This window comes from Trichoplusia ni, chromosome 4 (assembly GCF_003590095.1).
Source record: "Trichoplusia ni isolate ovarian cell line Hi5 chromosome 4, tn1, whole genome shotgun sequence".
In the NCBI taxonomy this organism is placed as follows: domain Eukaryota; kingdom Metazoa; phylum Arthropoda; class Insecta; order Lepidoptera; family Noctuidae; genus Trichoplusia; species Trichoplusia ni.
The window spans coordinates 519633-540763 of record NC_039481.1 but is presented as its reverse complement, the minus strand read 5'-3'; the positions used below and the strand labels follow the sequence as shown (position 1 = coordinate 540763).

Here is a 21131-nt window from a genome sequence, read left to right as displayed (position 1 = left end):
TAAATACTTAATGGTCTAATAAACTAAAAGCTGAATATCGCTTCCCGATCAGTACATACCTATAATTTACATTATATAATCAAATCATTTACTGAACAAATTGTCGACAAGGGACTATTTGCACAGGTCAATGATAAAATTAATGGGCTCCACAGAGTTTCATATCAACTCGCGTTGTATGAATAAAAACGGAATTTAAATGTGTTTGGATAAATTCTGGCCTATCCACCATTGTTTTGATTAATTACATCGCGTTTGGGAATTAAGAAAAGTTTTTGTATATGTAAAAGTGTTTTAATTAAAAGGAAATTTGATCATACCATATAACACGTGCAACACTTTTGAGATGATCGAATGAATAAATCTGATTATTTCTTCGTCTAGATTTCAAAAGATGTTTTAATTAATTCAGCAATCAATAATAAAGCAATGAAGGAGGTACTTATGTCTATACTTAACCAAGCTGCATTGTTGCAAAATTCAAAATAATCCATACACACAAAAATACTTTACAAAGACAAGAGAACACCAAACAGACAAAATTAGCACCGAAAATACGATCCATTACAAAAAAATATCGAAGATAATGACAGGAGACAAGCATTACGACGCGAAGAACAAAAACGCTCATCGTAATGTTTTTACAAGAAACCCCATCGCTCTCAAGACCAGCTGAGAGCATTAAAGGCTTATTCTCAAGCATTTTTCTTCATTCCCAGTAATATATTATTTTACTGTGACGTCAGAGCTTCATCCATTTGTCATGTCGGGTTTTGACACCATGGAGCGAGAAAGGGAAGGATTAGATGGTTTTGAACTGAATAGAATTTTATCAGGAGATTGGAGGACACTCTTGAGGAAACCACTTGATTTATTTGTGAGAGCAGTGACCCTCGTGGTCAGATTTCTACAAATTGTGTCACATGGAAAATACTCGAGATATTATTGTTCTTTTTCTTATATTTTAATATTGAATTGTCTAAACTGCCTTCGATAGTTTGCCCCATGAAATTTTTTTAGATGGAACTCCTGAAAATAAAAAATATTTCTAGGGTGATCAAGACGAATAAATACGGATTTTTTTTCGAGTCGAAATGGCTCGTTTAAAAATGAAGTCAATAAAATTAAATGAGCGGACTCCCTAGATTCAATGCTACACAATGTCAAAAATATGCATATATTATTAACGGCGAAAACAATCAAAAGACTTGTCGACATAAAAACTTCAAAGCATCAATGTAATTGCCGTAAAATCGCTAAAATTCCTCTCGATATATTCCCAATAGGCTTCATAATTCCATGGCGGGTTCGCGGGCTATCCGTCAAGTTCCCCATTGTTGTTCAGGGTACGTATAAGTGCCCACAGCGCTGAATAATTGCCTGTAACAAGTCAATACTTTTATTGTAACGGGATATTTTGAGTCGAATGGATGGATCTGAGCTTTTTTATTGCAATTTTACCTTTACAAGATCGTCGGATTATTGCTGAATGATTTTTGCTTTGATTTAGTTTTTTGCCAGTTCTTTTCTATTTTAAGTAACACCTGTATTTTACTTTATTGCACAGTGCAACCATGTGTTGTTCTTTAGTCATTCTAATGGTAGCGTCTATTCCCTTTGTGCCAATGGTAGTCATGACCAGATGTGGTTTGCGCAAATGCAAGTCACAGTGATAGCTCTTTGATATGTTTGCTCTTATGTTCTTCAATTCTGGTGTGCCTCTCAACAGGCAGACTAGCAATTGATTATTATAATTGAAAGCTTAGTACATAATACAGAAGGTATCGTAACTTTTGCATGTTAAGAATAACCCTTCAAAACTACTGATGGTAATTTCTCTGTATTGCTTACACATTATTATGTAAGCGTCGTTTGCCTTTTTTAATTACGCGAATTATTTATTTTTTCGTATGTCATATTTTGACTTCTAGTTATCATGAACCGAAACATAGCTGCGGCAATATGCACAAAGATTATGAAAATGAATTATCTTTACGGACATCATCGGGAATTTACTAAAACTTAAAGGAAAAAACGAACATTGTTGAATAATGTTCCAAAGTTGGCACATGTTTACCACTACAAACAGAATTGGCATTTTTCTTATCAGTTTTTTATTGAACTGCTTGCATCTAATGTCAGTGAAGTCTGTACTCAGTTAACAACTGAAATTTGCAAGAAAAAAAGAACTAGAACTATTTTCTTATGATAAAAAGGCAAGTAAAATCTAAAGTGAGTATTATTTTTTTATGTATCCTACAATTGGAACAGGGAATGCAATGAATTGTATAATATTTTCAAAATTTTAAGAATTCATTTTTCCATTCTCCACACCTTTTTAAATTGTTTTCCTGAGAAACGATGATCGTACGTCAAAGGCCCTAGTGAACTATATTACTTGTTAAAACAAGCAAAATGAGCATCTTTACCGGGAAAACTAATTGGAAGCCGCCCCGGGGCATGATTCCGCTTCAGAAAGGAAACCTTATTAAGGCCGGGTAATTATATGTCAGTCCAGTGTGGCCACGGGAATTTCGGTTGAGGGCTTAAAAAATAATTTTAGGTGTTAAATATTTAAGTGATTTTTCATCTCGGTTTTGTAAATTATTTTATTGTATTGTAGTGTAATGAATTTAACTCATCACTCATCATCATCATCATTATTTGAGGCAGGCAGACCTGACTTGACTGATAAAACAGAGCCAGTATTTTTCACCGCTTTCCAAGTTATACAGATGGTTCACTTAACAGGCCCGAAAGCTGTTGTTGCTGTTGTTGCTAACACTATTTATTTGTGACAACTATACATAAAACTCTACAAATACCAATGTACAAATACTTTGTAAAGCACTTTTTCTTCACTCATTAACAATATTTATTTTTTTCGAAGTTTACAAAGACAAAATAAAATAACAAGTAGTATCGAATACTAGTAGTATCAATAACTAGCTCAAGATATCGAAATATCGAATGAAGCATCATTAAAATCTATACGAACCACCTTGACCTCAGGAAACCAGGTGAGTTCAGGTGAATTGAGGTCTAGAGGAAACGACTCGTTACCCAGGCCTCATTGAGAGGAGCCTCGGGTGACAGACGCTGAAAATTAACCCTCGATCGCTCCCACTGAAAAAATACTGAAAGAATCGTATAGATACGGCTTTTAGGTATTTTTTCCCTTTATGGAGAAATAAAACAAATTTTATTTTAATGCATAAAAAATGAAAGGCTAAATTTGACTAAATTTTTAATAGCATTTTTGAAAATTAAAAACTATTGTGTTGTTTTTTTGTTTCGTTTAAATAATAACTTTTAATAAATTTCCATTTATTTTATCAACAAAGTAATTAAATTTTTAATTTAAAACCATTGTGATGTATACAAAACAATTAATTCAAAATTATATTTTTACAAATTTGAATTAATCACGTTGATTGTTGAACAATTAACAACACTACAAAATAATTTTCGACTATAATACATTTTATACATTCTACAATAACCTGCTTGATTAAAACCTCAGTGGTATATTTTGACTTCATTTATAGGTACAAAAAACCGCAACATAATAAATTACACGCAATTTAGAAAAGGTAAAAAATATGACAATTAAAAAACATTTTACACATGAATAATATTACATTCAAGCAATAAAGAAAAAATCCAGAGAATGTCAACATTTTAAAAGCCTGATCCACCTTAATCCAATGTAGACGGTTAAACCCATTTTTGCATTTTTAAATGAGACCTTAATGGCGGCCCTTTTGTTTTCATATCTTTTCACGTTACTGCAATTAAATGGCGGAAATTATGTTCACAATTATATTTCGCTTTGGAACCGTAGTCGTTATTGTAATATGATAATTGGAAAATTATAGAGATAATTAACATAGCTAAAATAACATTGTTTTATCATTATTTTCTTTTTGTTTGTGGACTGTTTAATTACCTTTATTTTAAGAAAAATACTTAACGTAAAGAATGTAAAGATATTTTACAAACTATCTGCGCTTACTAAGATCTGCAAAACATGTCATATCTGACTATGAGATTTTTTTTGCTATAAATGACATTAAAGTACTTAAGATTAATAATGTTTCTATCAACTGTACCCAGTCAAGTAATTTACTCTTCTCTCGATACACAATATTTTTACCATTTATTTATTTATTTATTTAATAATCACACTAATCTACCATTACAGGTTACTTAACCTAATGCGGTAGCTAGGACTAAACAAAGGTCTAAGTATTTATACCATTGTGTTCCATTTTTGGTAGAGGAAATCCCCATATTTAGAAATATATATTTTGTTGTGTAATTTATTAAGTTATTAGTAAGTAAGTCTATAGATATATTTCAAGAATTATCTAGGTTCAGAACCGGCGAAAATTCTTCCAGGAAATATTTCTGCGGCACCTTATTGATGTCTTACACCTTAATATCTACTGAATTCCTCTTTTACCAGTATTGGCCTTTCAGCCCGATAAATAAAACAAAACAAGACATTTTCGTAATTGTTTTATTAAAACATTCACAATCATCGTTTACAGTATATCACTATAGGTAATGTCAGTCAGGTTCGCCTAATAATAAAACGTATTTTCTCATTATTTTTAACAACAAACAGGATTTAAAATTTATCAATTTCGTTTTGTCTTGCACTTAAATAAAAATGTTGCAGACAATTAAAAAGTAAGTGCTTAAATACTTGTTCATATTGAATGCTTAAATTAAATAAATTATTTTTAATTGTTTGCAACATAACACTTATCTTACGTATTTAAATTTTGTATATTTATAATGTAACAACTATAACGTTAGCCTAACACAAAGTCACTTTGTAACTCACAGCTCTTTCCGTTGCGAGGCCTCGATGCGAGCAATATGAATGCCTCGTACGCCTCCGGACAAGCAATTTCAATTTAGGCGCTTGCAGCGACTTTGTAGCACAATTTTAGCAATAACATTTAATTTAATCGACGACCAGCCCCGTGATAATTACCGAACAATATTAAAACCCTCTGCAAGGAGCCATTTCCACTCAGTGATTATGATAATACCATTATATTTTTAGACGTTTCATTTTCAGCTTTCATAATTAAGTTATACAACTCATATTTGATGCAAATGTTAATTACTATCTAACGCCTCCACATCACGTTCGTATCAATTTGTGACTACTTAACATAACAAAATATGCTAACTGAACGTTCCTAGCTCTTTAGAACGTAACTCAAAACTAACTTTGTTTATATTACACCTTACATTACGATTGTTAACTAATTAATTTACATTAATTACAATATCTACTGTACAGTGTCACATTTTGACAGGTTTTGTTAAATTACGTGATTACTAAACATAAACATTCAAACACGGGCAGAAAGGCTTTTAGAATATTTTTTATTAAGAATATTCCTTGAATTGGTGCAAACAAAAATGTTTAAACTAGGTTTTCCGTTGGCAATTTATTTATAGTGCTCAATTTCCTCTGGTTTATTGATACGTTTTTCATCCCTAGCATCTAGAAATACAAAATTCATAGCGAGGAATTCTCATCAGGATTTTTAAAGGCTGACCTATATTCCGCTTCATAAAAATATTAAGAACAAAAGAAATACGTATTCCGTTCCTAATAATCAAAGTTTTTGTGTAAAATGATTAACTATTTAAACGGAAAGCTTTTTGTCGTCGTAGGTTATCCGCCAACAAAAACGATTGTGTTCCAGTTAAATCCCATTGTGCTGAAGTAGGCGAGTACATACATACATACGTACATGTGTGTGCGGTCAAAGCAAATAACCCAATAAAATTGAAGAGCCTTACAACTGTAGATGTTATTTGTTCCGCCACTGTTCACAGGCGCCGCCGTCTGTGTGAAATGCGGTGCAGTCGACCGCTGACTTGCGAAATGAGTAACACACTTCCAGCGCCAACAACTAGGTTTTATTCGGTCTATAGAGAAGATAAATAATTTAAAACTACAGTGTACAACGTTTATGTTTTGTACAAATTCGTGTGTTTCGAACTGTTTTGATAAAGACAATAAAATTAAATAGGTGTTTTGAACTCGATAGGAATGTTGAGTGGACATGAACGATATTTTTTATATTCGTTAGTGAGATAGAAAAACAACATGGACTTTTTTATATTCCTTTGACAACGTAGTTAAAATAATATGAAAAATTTGGAGTGGTGTCGCTACGTCATAATCTGTTACATATTATCAAACAAGTTTTGAATCAAACTATTTCCTAATACTTTAATTGAACAAAAATATGATCAATATTAAATCGACATAAAAAAATATTCTACATCCCTACTCTACTAGTGTTGAGTCGATGGGTTTTTGCTTCAATACATTTTCACTAACAAAATGGAACGTTCAAAAAACAGATTTCGCTTCGCCTAATCTGCAATCGGTTTCACATAAATGCTACGAGAATCCATACGAATATGGGATGCAGTATATTTTTATGTTGTTTTACAATTAGAGCCATCAATCTAAAGCTGTGAGATTAACTTTTCATGGTTGATTGGTTGACTGAGGTGAATGAGATCCTTCATTTTCTATTTTATATGGTTTTGAATTTTATAGGGTTTACCTTTATTGACTAAAACAAACATTACGTTTTGAACGAAAAATACTAGCAGAAACCATATTATTAATGACATAATTGTCGAATTTGACGTCATCTAAAAATGTCGACCAAAAAAAATCACATTGATTACAATAAAATAGTCATGCAATTAAAAGCACAGTCGATCGCGCTTGTTCAGTACCAACTCTTTCAAAATTTCAATGTATTAAGGTTGATTTTCGTGTATCATGTTTTAGACTGAAAGGTCGACAGGATGTTATAGCAAGTTTTTTATATTGACACAATTGCATGTTGGTTATTTTTCTTTTTCCACACACCTTTGAGTACCGATCCAATATATTTGAACACAGTAAACATACAGATCGTTCGTAGCTGTATAAAATTCAGAATTTTGGAATACCTATACAAGGTTCGACGACGATGAAAATAAAATAGAAAATATAACTTTGGAAAACCACTAGCACCAGGCCAGTGTGGGCTGAGTTGATTGCAATTTGATTAAGTCTTTGAATATTTTTTTATATTAAAATAGAAAATTGGTTTCTATTCTATTAAACCATGAAATATCACCAAAAAAACCCTGAGGAGGAAGAGAAATCGTCAGTAATTTGAATCGAAATTCACTATTATAACTGTTCCCTTTCTAATAATATATATGTATCCTGTGGCAGAAATATATTATTTAAAGTGTCATTTTAAGAAACTAGTATATTTTGATAATGCTCCACTTATTCATACCTCTTACATTATAACACTGAAGTCCTTGTTATTACAAAGAACATAAACAAAATTCATATCACAACTCCGTGCGTAAAATAATATGATGTTACATTAAACTTTATAATTTACTGTATCATAACAGTTTTAACGCGAAACGTTGGTTTAACCCTGACTGACTAAAGTTTAACTTAATCAATCATTCTACCGCGCGGTATTTTCCATCTAACTAACTCTTATGAACAACACTAGTTAAATACGACTTGAGGTTGTTTTAAGAAAAAAATGTTTAATACTACAGTGAAATTGTCACATCACTAAAAAAAATAAAAAGACAAAAGTATTTTTATTTATTTGTGTGGTTGAATGATTTTCCTCATTTCTTTTGAATAACAACTGCTGAAAAACAATCCTTGTGTCGCAGGGATTTCACAACCATTCAATTCACTTGCACAAAGACCGAACAGTTCCATTAATTGAAAGAGTCTCTAGGATTATATCACAATAAAATAAAAAGGAGCAAATTGGCAGGAATATCATGCCCGTTTATGACGCGACAGTGAATTATCTATATCTATAGAAATTCGATTGCTAATTATTTGTAAAATTACTGTTGCGTTTGTTTTACAACTCTCTCAAAATTCCTGTCGATATTTTGTCGTAAATATAGTCCCTTGAGGAATTTTATTGGTAAGTTAAAATATGTTTAGAGAAAGGTTAACAATAAAACAATAACAAGAACAAAACATGTACAACGAATCCTGGCATAAGAATACACCCTGTTTACTTTCACTGGTTCAAAGCCTTTTTATACGTATTTTTATCTTAGGGATTACCAAATTTTCCGTCGAGGGTCTAAAACTCAATATAGATTTGACAAATGCCTTTCGTCGCAACGTATTTGAAGATGTATTGTTATTCGATTTAATAAGCCTCTTGTTGTCTATAAATATTTCTGAGCGATAAAAATCTGGCATCAGAACCGTTCTGAAGAAGTTTGGAACGACCTGAGGAAATTGGAAGCCACCATTATTTATCGCCATAATTTATTCCGAGCTCTAACTTATCCTGTCCGCCACGTGCTAAATTAGTTTTATAATTGCTTTCTTTCAGTAATCCTTCATAAATCGAGAAAATATCGTTAAAATTATTATTTACAAAATACTGACGTCGAACGTTAGGCAAAACAATATTTTTTGATAATTTCTCTGAATTAAATTACGTTCGAAATAAATGAGAACTTGACATATTATAATAGTTGACAATCCATTGCTGGCTACATAACAAAGAGGTACATAAAAATCGACATGAAATAGACAATGTAGTACGTTGAACGCAATTGATTATCGGCCGGCAGAGGCGACTGAAACAATACATTTTATCAACAATTTTCATCCGACATATTATACAGTGTTTTAGCTCAAAGGAGTGGGCGGATGTCCTTAACTATACTTACAATTATAATAATATGGCATTACGTTTCTGTTCTACACAAAATTATTCATTTTAAATTAAGTATTGTAGAAGAGAGATGCCACTATACGAAGTGTAGAGCACCATCCTGCTTCAATTATAAAAAAACGTTACATAAAGCATTCATAGTTAAGGTTCTGTTGAGAAGAAGTTACGACAATGGTTAATTAGTAACAGAATGATGTACAAAGCAAAAGAAACGTCGGTTGTCTTTTAAAGGCCTTCTAATACCATCAGCTTTTAAAGTAACGTTGCTGTAGATGAGGAAAAGAGATGCCGGTCTATGCTATTCAGTGTGCCGTCTCTCTTCTACCACTGCAATATGGTGATATACATACTTTCAGATGGCTGAACATTCCCTTAGAGCAAAATAATGACGTTTAGCAGAAGGAAGGGATTGTAATAATAAGTAAGCTATTCGTATGTTCGAAACTCGTCTACAGTTTTTAGGGTTCCGTACGTCTAAATACAAAAACAGAACCCTCATAGGATCACTCGTGTGTCTGTCCTTCCGGCGCTTACAGTCAATTATCTCCGAATCTATTAGACCGATTAAGTTGAAATTTGGTACACATATCAATTCCTGTGACCCAAACTTAGAGGTGTAACGTGAGCAGGTGAAATCTGTATATGGGGGGTCATTTTCGGGGGGGAAGGGAAAATTTAAAAAAAAATATATGAATACTGCATCGTGTGGCATATCAAATGAAAGGTCTTGTTGAGAAAATCTTAAATGTACTTTTTTGTAATTTTAAAATAAGTAGTTTTCAAGTTATTCAAGAAAATAGACAAAAATTGACCATTCCCCCCCACTTATCTCCGAAACTACTGAACCTAAAAGTTTGAAAAAAATACAGAAATTAGTTTTCTCCTTATAGATTATAGGAAAACCTATAAGAAGTCCATGATATTAAAATAACATGGTAAATCACTCAATATTGTGCGTAGCAACTTACATTTGCAGGTGGAATGTGTGGGAGAACATATTTTGTAACTCCAAAAACAAGATAGGTGACATCGTACGGAACCCTCTTCACGCGAGTTTAACTCGCACTTGTCTCCTTTTTTTATTTAACACGAAAATTTTAAATTCGAAATAAATATCTTCTATTGTTCCAAATTATTCAACAATATACAATTGAAATTGTCAATAATTGCATCATACAATTTTAAATCCGTATTAACACTACAATATACACCGACGTATTATTCAATGTGGTTTATTACATTTTGATGGGCGAAAACAAACAATGAATTAATTTGATTGTGAATCAAACAAGCTTTCTCAAAGTTATTTTAATTAAACTTAATTGATTTATATATTATCTGCTATAGTCGTGTGGTGAACCAAGAATTACTGAATTAATTATCGAATTGTACTGCGCGTATTCAAAAATAAATTTAATTATATTTGAAATATTATACGGGTTTTTTTATAAAAAATAATCCTGTTAATTGCTTTTGTTTCTTATTTATTTTTTTTCAGAAAAAAACGCTGTCTATTTCAAAAATATTCTACTCGGTGAGTTTTAAGTCGAGTTTCACAGAGGAAATTCGGCGATCTGCGAATTTCACCTTTCAGCCAAAATAATACGGTTAAGGACTTTTGTAGTTTTGTCGTTCTCAATAAAATCTATTTCTGGTAACGTGAATACTTTATTAGCTTTTCGTAAAAGCCGAATAGGGATGTGGACAAAATCTGTTGAATAGAAATGTTAGATTATTTATCAATTCGTTCGATAATTCAAGCAAAGAACTCATTTCCTTTGACGTAATCTTAAAAACACATACCGTCAGTATGTGTTTCATTTATTTTGAATGTAACCTCAAATTTTTTGTTTTATACTTTCATCTCATTCCTTTTAATATAAAAAGCGGATAGAATAAATGTATGTAACTATGTTTTACCTAACGCTCTTTTTTAGTTTGGATATTTTTTGCACTCTTGAGACTAACTCAATATTTCAAGTACTTGGATATAAAATAACCTCATGTTAACAAGGAGTCCAAAGAAAATGATGATGATAGCTATCACAGTATCGAAATCTAAGACAAGAATACTAGCTAAATAATAGTGTATAGAACAGAATCAAAATAATACAATATCGTGTACTTTATAATAAAGTTAATTAACTAGATTAATTATTTCTACAACAGTGTCTTTACTTACAACCAATCAATTTGTAACGCTAAGACGCGATCTTTGGAAAAAGATAATAAAATAGTCAATTGTGCAAAAACGTCAATTAAAAAACAGTACGGCACATGTCTTATCTAATTTCGCGAGGAAATTTGATGAGACCAGCTTGAAACAAAAGAGTTCTGATAAAGACCTTGTTGGATGATGAAACTTTAAAAGACTTATAAAGAGCAACACCAAAAACACCATTATAAAAAAAACCGTATTCTTCTTCGCCATTTTCCAAAGATCACTTCTAGCCACCTTAACCAACATTTCACTAGAGTTCTCACTTATATGCAGCTCTCGCGCACTTTCCGCGCCGTGGTGACTACCTGTGGGGGCCGCGCCGCTGCGATGTCTGCGCTGCGAGCCGTCACCCCGCGGTTCACCACGCATATGCTTACTGATGACTACGCATGGACAAACACGTTATAGCATTATATAAAGATATGTATAGAAAGGGAAAGAGGAAAGAAGAAAAAATGAGTTGAAAGGGAAAAATGACGCTGAAGCGTATTATCATGGTGCTCAAGATAAGAGGTTCCATTTGCGTCAATAACTGGTTTCGCTCGATAGCCAGTTAGTTTCAACGGTTTTGATAAATAAGTGGAACAAAAAAAAATGGTTCAGGATTAAAAGAACAACAAAAAAACTGATTTTATAAATTGACGATAAAATCTCACCAACCTAATAAAACCATGAGAAAAAGGAACGGTCATAATTTTGGAAGCTGAGTCATACTTACAGCACTCGAAGGTAAGATGGTTCTATCACTAAATATCCTGTGCGGATCCGTGTCCAGCCCAGGAGTTGAGAGCTTACTATAGTCACTTATTGGTTTCTTATCTGAAACAAAATGTATGTACCCAACTTGAAAAAAGTAAGAAAATCTTAAAAACATCTCTGAGCAATTAGTCACCAGGAAAATCGGGGTAGAAACCAAGATACTGATATAAGTACCAGTTTATTCTCACAATGATCTTTACTTGTTATATTTAAAGGAAACCTAAACATCTAAGGTTCAAAACACATTTTCCCATACCATAATGACACGGTATAATATCAGGGTCCGTGTCTTCCCCACTGCCATCCATCTTCAGCTCGTACTGGCTGCAGTAGTCCAGCTTCGGCGACCCGCAGTACGTGTTCAGGTTGTCTTGTTTCGATAGAGACTCCACACTCTGCTCCATGTAGAGGGCGTTACTGTGGAGTTGTGGTCTGACTTGAAATGTTGTTAAAAGAAAAAATGATTGGGGCTAACTAGAGACTGTAATGTAGGTACCAAAAAGGGAAATTTTATCAAGCTCTGAAGGATAGCTATTGGTATTAGTGTACAAGAAAATTACTAAAACTTTCGGTTATTGGTCCAAAAACCAAGCTAACAGTATTCTTATAGAGAGGATAAAAAAATCAAGACAAAGAACTGCTGAACTTGAGTTTGACGAAAGCCATTTCATTTGTAATTTTGGAATAAAAAAGTCTTCGTTGTATGCCTTACGTGGATGGCGGGTGTTTATCGATGTCATGTCTCCTGGCTGCGTGTCTTCGATACAAGGCGGTGATGACTCCACAGACTCCCGTGCATAGCAACGCGGCCACAGACAGCAATGACATCAGCATCGGGGATAGTGGAATGGATGTGCTTACTCCTGATGGGAAGAAATGGAACAATACAGGTTGTTGTACAAAACCTTAAGAGTTTTTCATTATAAATAACATTTTAAATTTGTTACCAGTTTTAGAAACGAATTTGTATAAAATGGTGAAACTGGTGTTAATAAATAAATAATTGACCACCGTGACTTTTGATCCCAATTCATTTTATTTTGTACGTCTATGTTATAATGACTCCTGAACAAATGAATTAAATCCTTTGGTCGTTTAGTTTGCAGAACATTCAAGTCACATACACAAAGACACGCATATGTTTAATTAATAATAAACAAATAATAAACCTCAAGAAAGATCACAAAGTTTCGATCTCTATTCAAAGTAATCGTGCTAATCAATGAAATCAGCCCTTGGTATCCTATGGGAGATGTAAGAGGCTCCTAATGAATCGTGCCGAGGGAGCGGGCATCGGCATCCACATCGAGGTAATAACATCTCGCCAAGCATGGTAATATCATTACTAGGGGTCAATTAGTACACTGTTAGCGTTCGCGTAGCTCATGTCTTATGATTTGATCAACATTTATTTATCTTATGTTTGACCTTCGTTATACAGTCATTTTGATGTCCAGGTTGCGCATTAATCCTTTTCGTTTTTATTCCTTTTGACGCATATCTTAAGTCAGACAAGCATACGTTAAAAGATCGTTGCCTAGTTTTTCTTCTATATAGTACTTATTTTCGCACTTTCCAATCAGAAAGACCCTTATAGCACCGTGTATGTATTTTTTGTGGTAATTTTGTCTATTGTTTAATACGGTATTCATTTATTTCTATAACAATTGCCCTTGACTAACAAGAAAAATGCATCATTACAACTGACTCAAGTGTAAACAGCAACGTAATCCATTTAATATGTAAATTATGTGTTATATTTACTCTAAATTTTACCTCCTACATATAAAGAGTATAAAATTTTACGAGAGTAACTTGGAGTGAGGAAAGGAAGACTGTACGACCTGTAGTAGAGTTGTCGTCATGTAAGTGCATGTAGTATGTACGGAACTTAGGTGGTTTCAACAAGTAAATACACTATAAAACAATGTGTGTTTCAAAATGTTCAATACATTCTTTTTATTACTACAAAATAATATTTATCGTATTACAATCGAATGCCGTGTTTTTTCAAATAGTCCAGATAAAAAAGTAGAATCAAATAATACTGAAAATTAAAGCCAATAGGTATATCTTTATAGTAAACTAAGAAAATAAACATTATAGTTGTATGATAATTATAAATATTACTAGCTGTTGCCCGCGACTTCGTTCCCGTGGGTAGAAGATATAAGTTATGATTTATACCTGCCCTGTTTTTTCACATTTTCCATTGTACCTATCTTCGCTCATATTAGTCGCAGCGTGATGGTTTATAGCCTAAAACCTTCCTCGATGAATGGTCTATTCAACACAAAAAGATTTTTTCAATTTGGACCAGTAGTTCCTGAGATTAGCGCATTCAAACAAACAAACAAACAAACTCTTCAGCTTTATATATTAGTATAGAAGTATAGAGTATAGATAAACACTAAACTTTTTTAATCGTCCGTTGGTACCTAGCTCCTATAATTTTCAACTCCTTGTCAACACTACTCCAGTTTTTCGTCTTTAACCAACATTCGTGAACGAAAAGCGACAGGAAAGTGCTTTTCACTACAGTTTATTGATGGATATTTTTACAAGTCCGAAAGTATATTACCCTAGGGTATATAACTCAACAGCTACACGCTAACACTAAGCCGTGCTATTACAAGCACTACGATGCAACTTAGTATCACTTTACGACTTACAACTGTGTGATTCGATCTCTCTATATTTAGAAGCAGGTACAAAATTGCATGTTCGTTTATAGGGTGTGTCTTTGTTGCACGCAACATTGTCTAAACAGAATGATTTCTCTGGACATTTACTCTACTACTGGTTATGCTTGCTATGCTTATAAAAGGTGTGTTAAAACTAAGTGTACTTTGTTCGTTTTCATCGAATGTAACAAACATATGAGTGACATACATACACGTGAAAAGTGTGATTATCGTAATCTGTTTTAGTATGTCATTTCAAATGTAGTTTAAACATGAAAAATATTGCTTTTTCTTATAAATAAATGATTGAAATTTGGTGTAATACAGTTTTCTCTTTTAGACCATGATTTTTTATGAATTTTTTTTTTAGAATAATTCTATTAGGTGTGATAAAATATTTTTCTTGGTAGTGATGTTTCCTTTTATGTCTAAACATCTTTTTACGGAATGACTACGCATGTGTTTTAGTTTTACTTAAAAAGAAAATATATCTGCTAGTGTCAACTGCAGCCCAAGCTCGCTCGATGGACACGCACCAATTGACGTCATTAGCTCATGCGTGGCTTCCTCGCAGACATGAGGCTCACTTAACTGAACACTGTCATAGCCATACATACTGTACCATGCGGTAGACGGTCCTAGAAGGCGTAGTATTTAGATGGCGGGGTTAATGCTGAGGAATAAACCGGTCAATATGACAACCGTTGCTTACCCTCTTTCTTTATTTTTAGTCATAAGCGCAAAAGAAATACACTATCTGACAAGTTTAATCGTCTTGCTATCACTGTTCATTAGATACAGGCTGGAGATGAACTTACGATTACAGGGTATAGACGTCGGACCCTCAGTAATAAGGTTATTTTTTTATTCTTTGACTACGGATCCCTAAAAAAAGTTACATACTTAAAGTCGGTCCAAACAAAAGTAACACTGAATTATATAACGAAATTCAAAAGCCAAGAATAACTGATAAAACTATGTTAATACCAGTGACACTCCAAAACAGAGGTAACAAAGGCGTATTCAAGAATTTAGTACACTCATGCTTACTCTCATATGCTCATGTTACATGCAGTAGTTAGAGCCAGAATGCTAGCATATGGGTAATCGCGGCATCTAATTGTTGTACTTGGGAGCTAGTGTGAGTAATACTGCACCAATGAATATTGTAGCAAAAGATTTACGACGGGTTATTTAAGTTGCGTTCTATTGTGCAATCGTTATTGTTATGTGTGTGTGTGTGTGTGTGTTTGGATGTTTAGTTTTGAAGTAATTTTCGTTAGACAAATAAAGGAAGTTAAGAAGCAGTATAAGGAAATTTTAACGTGTATTTTTAATTCTGTATCTGTCATTAGATAGACTTTACAACCTATTTTTTACCAACTGATTACAGCGTTGCACAGGTGGTAAGAGTTCAATGTTAGGAAATTATTGTAATTTGCACATGTCGTCCTTGCGCAAGATGCGTCGAGGACATAGTAAAGGTCTCGGGTCGAGTCTAGATGAGGCTGGCACAAGATCGTAGAAATTGGCACGAGAAAGGAGAGGCCTATGCCCAGTAATGGGAGGATAAATAAGCTGTGGATGATGATGATGATGATGAATAAGGAGATTAACAGAATATATATGTTTGTGCTGCGTATTTTTTTAAGTTTTTGATCCCATTCTGCAAGTTTTCAGAAAAACCTTGTGTATTTATGTTACTTTGTTTTTCAGTCGTACAGTAGTCGTGTAGTACTACATTGTTGAACTTTATTGTATTTAAGAGACTACTGAAGCTGATACTGTTCTGTAAAAGTTGGATGTCAAGTAATTTTATATTCAGACCCTATTTATAGCAAAAGTCAGTAAGCATAATTTTGTCGATGAAAAATTGAATATCATGTAATAAAAACGGGCTATTTAATTCCAGCGAAAAAAATGTTGTAAATGTGTATTCAAAATACATTTTCCTCGCAATTTTAAATTAATAGATATAACGGCAGCAACAGCGGCGCTATATTTACGATACAATAAAATAATCATAAAAATTAAAGAGTCTCTTTGAAGAAAGACCTAATTAAAAGCCAGTCGTATTGAGAACGTCTTTCTTTCTGAAAGTAGGTTAAAAAAATATCAATATTTGTATTTTATTTCATGCCCCCCGAATTGGTCAATTACAGCTCGAATATTATTTCGTTACAAAACAGTGACCTATTTCTGTCAGTCTGTTTCTGTGTCAAATAATATTATGGTGAAAGTATTTTCATGGTAAAAGGGGAGATGGTTTCAAATTACTCAATAAGTGGTACAGTCATGTGACAAAGCATTCATTTAATTGATGCCATTTGAATTTATTTTAAATGGATTTTTGAGTTTTGGTCCATCAATCAATTATTTGATGATAATGCTTAACTAACCGATGAAGATCTCTAAAAGTAAAACCAATATTTGTATAGACGTTTCCGCAATTCTGTCAAACGTTTAATAAATAAAAACTATTTCAAAAATGTTCAGTAAAGGTTCATTTTTAAACTAGTTTAACACGTGTTCAAACTTTTGCAAATACTGTGTTCGCGAGAAAAAATGATACCATAATATATTGATATTACTTTTAATTATGTATATCTTGTTTTTCCAGGGAAATATATTTCAACAGTTTTTAGTCAACAGCAAAAGTAGATGATCGAGATCAGATATTCAACACCAAAGAACGGATTTTGCATTAGAGCTGCTTTATTTAGTTATAATGGCCTAGCTTGAACATCGGTTTAAATACTTTTGAATCGATTTGGTGCCTCTCAGTTCTAACGCGAACTCCATTCATTTAGTGCCTACTTAATTTTTGATTTTTGCTTTTTACTTTTGCTGTTGATTGTACTACGGAAGAAATGCAAATATCAAAGGTGCTTGATAAATTGACTTATTGGTCGCATCGGTAAATTGCTTCATATAACTCCGACTTATCGGTATATTTTATAGCAGCAACTCAAATTAAATTGATAAAAATGATTGATGATGTACGTAGCTGACGTGGCAGCCATTATAAGAAAATTCAATTTATATAAATTCACAAAATAATTAAAGTAAATATGTTCTATACAAAGGACAGTGTCTATATTTCTCTTTGGGCCTGCACACAAGATACGTTTCTACGAGCACGAATTGTTTTGATGTATTGTTGTCAACCATGACAGGAATCAGGAAAATGTGAAGTTTTAAATTCGTTTTTCGCTCATGCGATGGACTAGACCTTAAGCGGGCTCTACACTCGCGGCGTGAAAGGCTGCGAAAGCCACGAAACCTGTGTTTCGCGCGGTTACGTTCACGCTTTGCGTCGTCCTCCATTCGTTGCCGAATCGCGGCGTGAATTCAAAGCAAGAGTGTAGAGCACGCTTTAGAAACACTACTTCTTGTAATACAAAACTAACTTACCAGTATACTTATCCGGCGGCCTGATGGCCACAGTGAACAGCGTGACCTCCTCGCTCCGACCCTTGGCGTTAGCCGCGTACAGCACCAGCGTGTAGCTGGATCTGCTGTCCAAGTCATGAACCAGGAATGATGGCGTGTGGTTGGAGGAGACGTTTGCTCGGACCTGAGGAAAAAAGAAGGATTGTAGCTCCGCACGCGATCAAACTAATTAAAAAGTATTGCGAAAATAAAATTGTACGATAATATCCGTGGCAAATAGTTGGCTAGATTTTAGCAACATAGCAAACTTCCAGTTGGTAGTTAAAGACACATAATTATTTTAACAAGCCGCCCCCATAACATTTATACCGATAATCAGAAAGAGCGTTCGTGGGTCAGACAAAGACTCCGTCACAATTTTCAGGACTCTTCGCGTGGTACTTTTATCAAAAGATATAGCACCAAGTTGTTCTCATATCTGTATTTTTACTACAATTGATTCTTAAACATAATTATATCAATAATACACATACGATATTTACATTCCAATTTCTTAATATCCATTTTAATTATACTTTATATCGTAATATTGATTGTTTGAACAACGTCTGTTTATTTGCAATAGCTTAATTACATCAAACGACCGTGTTGGCATGATATAATTACGTGCAGCGCCTTTATTTGAATTAGGTTTACCGCAAGGCTTATGGGGCCTTATTGACTAGGATATTATACTGTCACAAATAACTAAGGTTATGTCATGATCTTCATGGTTTGAATCGTTACAATTATTGTTCTTGAGTATAACATTGATTGTAAGTAAAAATGAAGAAAACAACACTCACATTTAACCTATATTTTAAAAATCTTATGTTTAGTGGCAATAGTATAACAAAAAATAGTCGCATTTATATCATTACTCCAAACATCTTAAGAAAATATTAATAGTCTTACCATCAGCGATGGTAACTCCAACACCTCCATATAGAAGACCTGAGGCAGTCCACCATCAAACCCTTCAAGGCACTCCACCAGCAACGTGTCAGAGCTCTGATTCACCACGGAACAGTTGTGAAGAGATGTGGGGTTCCCTGCTGAAACCGACTGCACTTAAAAACATGTTCCCTATAAGAAACAGGTAAGACCAGGATGATAGGGCATAATGCACCGAAAGTTCGTCTAAAGGGAAAATTATTGTAGTTATGGAAGAGTGATACCTCCAAAGCTTCAATTATTATTACTTTAAGATGTTCTGGTTCTCAGTTTTAGGAACAGTTTCATGAAGAAGTAATGTGTAAGAAAAACACTTTTACGTTTGCGAGTTTCGTCAGAATAGTTTTCCTGGATCGTATGTTGAGAGTATGTTATGTTATGTAAGGTTGTACGTTACGAAGTGTTTATGATCTTCTCGGAAGAAATCGTCTAAGCTTATACTTACTCATTTTTTATTTTAGTGTATAAACTGAGAAATTTGACGTTAAAAATCCAAGAAGGGCGAAAATTTGCCCAAAAGGGAATTCTTAGCGAAATTAATTGAATAGTTGAAATTTCTTCACACTTTTTCCACTAGTAAACTTCTACTCCTAATTTTTCCTAAGCTATCAAAAAATCCAAAAATGTTCAACTCGTTTATTACCTGCAGCAACAAGCTTGTACATACAGGGCGCCTCCTGCTTCCCGACGGCGTTGACGGCTGAGCAGAGGACGGTGCCAAAATCCATGTCGGAAGTCGGAGTGTAGCGGAGGATGGAGGAGTTGCCGTGAGCGGTGAATAAACTAATAAAGAGGAAGATTCATTTTAAAATAAACTACCACACTTATGAATTTAATTGTTGTGTCGCGAGGGATTTCACAAAAAGAACAAATCACATGCACGAAGATACCCAGGCTCAGAACAAGCATTCGTCAACCACAACGCTAACAATAAGTGGGGTTCAAAGACAGGACACGTCGCGCACACTACAAGCCAAATTCAGTTTGAAAAGAAGAGTTTGAAAAACTTGTCTGACCTACTGTCTGTTTTATAGAACTAAACGTAATTTTGAGTAGAAGATAGGGTTAAAATTTTAATGCCCATAAGACGACGCCAGTGGTACTTTCAACTTCAATATTATTTCCTCCAGGTTCTAGATTTCTAAACTCGTTAAATCTCGTTATTATACTCAATGAATATTAAAATAAATCCATATTAAAAGGCACCTTGATAAATCCATATTAAGAGGCAAACATTTTGTTACTAACTAAGAAATAACTAGACAACTGAAATACTTATAACTTGATTGCCGGTTACTTGAGATTCAGCACCCGGTTCCAGTCTACTTCCGAGCCTTATTTATAGGAGCAAAACAAATAAACAAGGATAAACTCAAGTAACTTCGGGCCACTACGGCGTCATCGATCTTAAAAGTACTGTCAAGTTTGTTTTGTATGCGGAGTTCCTAGAAAGTACTGAGTTTTCAATAGGTGAGGTAATGAGGTGATGGTGACACTGATGGAATTGTTACGAGAAATATGGTCTATTACAATAATAAATTAGAATTTCAACATGATTCAGATTAACTCGATCAGAAAACCGAATTGAAGGCGTGTTTTTAGTCTACCGATAGACACTGTTATTTGGCCAGAAATAGTAGGTTTTTTTTATCGTCTTACCTCGGCGAAAGTTCAGTTTGCTCTCCAGAACTATTAAAGAACCAACTGAAGTACGTTGGAGGTGGACTGGAGTCGACCACACACTTCAGGACAACAGTTTCCATCTTCAAAGCACCATAGACTTCCCCATCATTCACTGTCTTGCACATTGGTATATCTAGAGCAGAAAAAGACTCAAAAATAATGGGCTTAATATTCGCGTCAATTTTCAATTTATTTTCTTCAAGAATTGTTTTAGTCTACTTAGAAAAGCCTTTACGTATTTAAGCCTTTTCAATTCGTTACCTCAAGTTTGAAGACTTCAAGTGCTTGAGATATACTTAGGTCCGCTCTTTTAATGCTATTCATTAGGAAAACTTTTAATATCGAATATTGGTGACACTTTAGGACGATAATATTATAATTAAAAAGTCTTCTAACAAGAATCGAACTTTCCTTCTCGACACCAGACAATCCCTCTGAGACGTACAAAATTTGTATTTCTGCCGAACTGTGTATTGATGAGACTCATAGTTTGGTAGAAACAAATCTAGTAGTGTTCCCAGTAGACATGACAGTGATATATCGAAAAATCAAGGCCTCAAATAAAATCTTACTTTTGTTTACTCGGCATTATCTTTGTTTTATAGATAGTAACGA

General features: G+C 33.7%; 1 protein-coding gene across 2 annotated transcripts in view; it reads right to left on the bottom strand.

Moving 5' to 3' along the window:
* Positions 1 to 10896: 10896 nt before the first annotated feature.
* LOC113492454 (neural cell adhesion molecule 2-like) overlaps positions 10897 to 21131 on the bottom strand; it is a 105884-nt gene continuing 95649 nt past the window's right edge. Inside the window, exons 10-17 of one of the 2 annotated variants that reach the window (XM_026869900.1) lie at positions 20493 to 20649; positions 19477 to 19616; positions 18795 to 18934; positions 17862 to 18024; positions 12476 to 12626; positions 12020 to 12180; positions 11723 to 11823; positions 10897 to 11387 (exon numbers count right to left, since the gene is read on the bottom strand). In XM_026869900.1, coding sequence (XP_026725701.1) covers positions 11268 to 11387; positions 11723 to 11823; positions 12020 to 12180; positions 12476 to 12626; positions 17862 to 18024; positions 18795 to 18934; positions 19477 to 19616; positions 20493 to 20649 — 1133 coding nt within the window. In that variant the 3' untranslated portion in view covers positions 10897 to 11267. The remainder of the gene's footprint in view (positions 11388 to 11722; positions 11824 to 12019; positions 12181 to 12475; positions 12627 to 17861; positions 18025 to 18794; positions 18935 to 19476; positions 19617 to 20492; positions 20650 to 21131) is intronic. The other variant, XM_026869902.1, reaches the window with a different exon arrangement.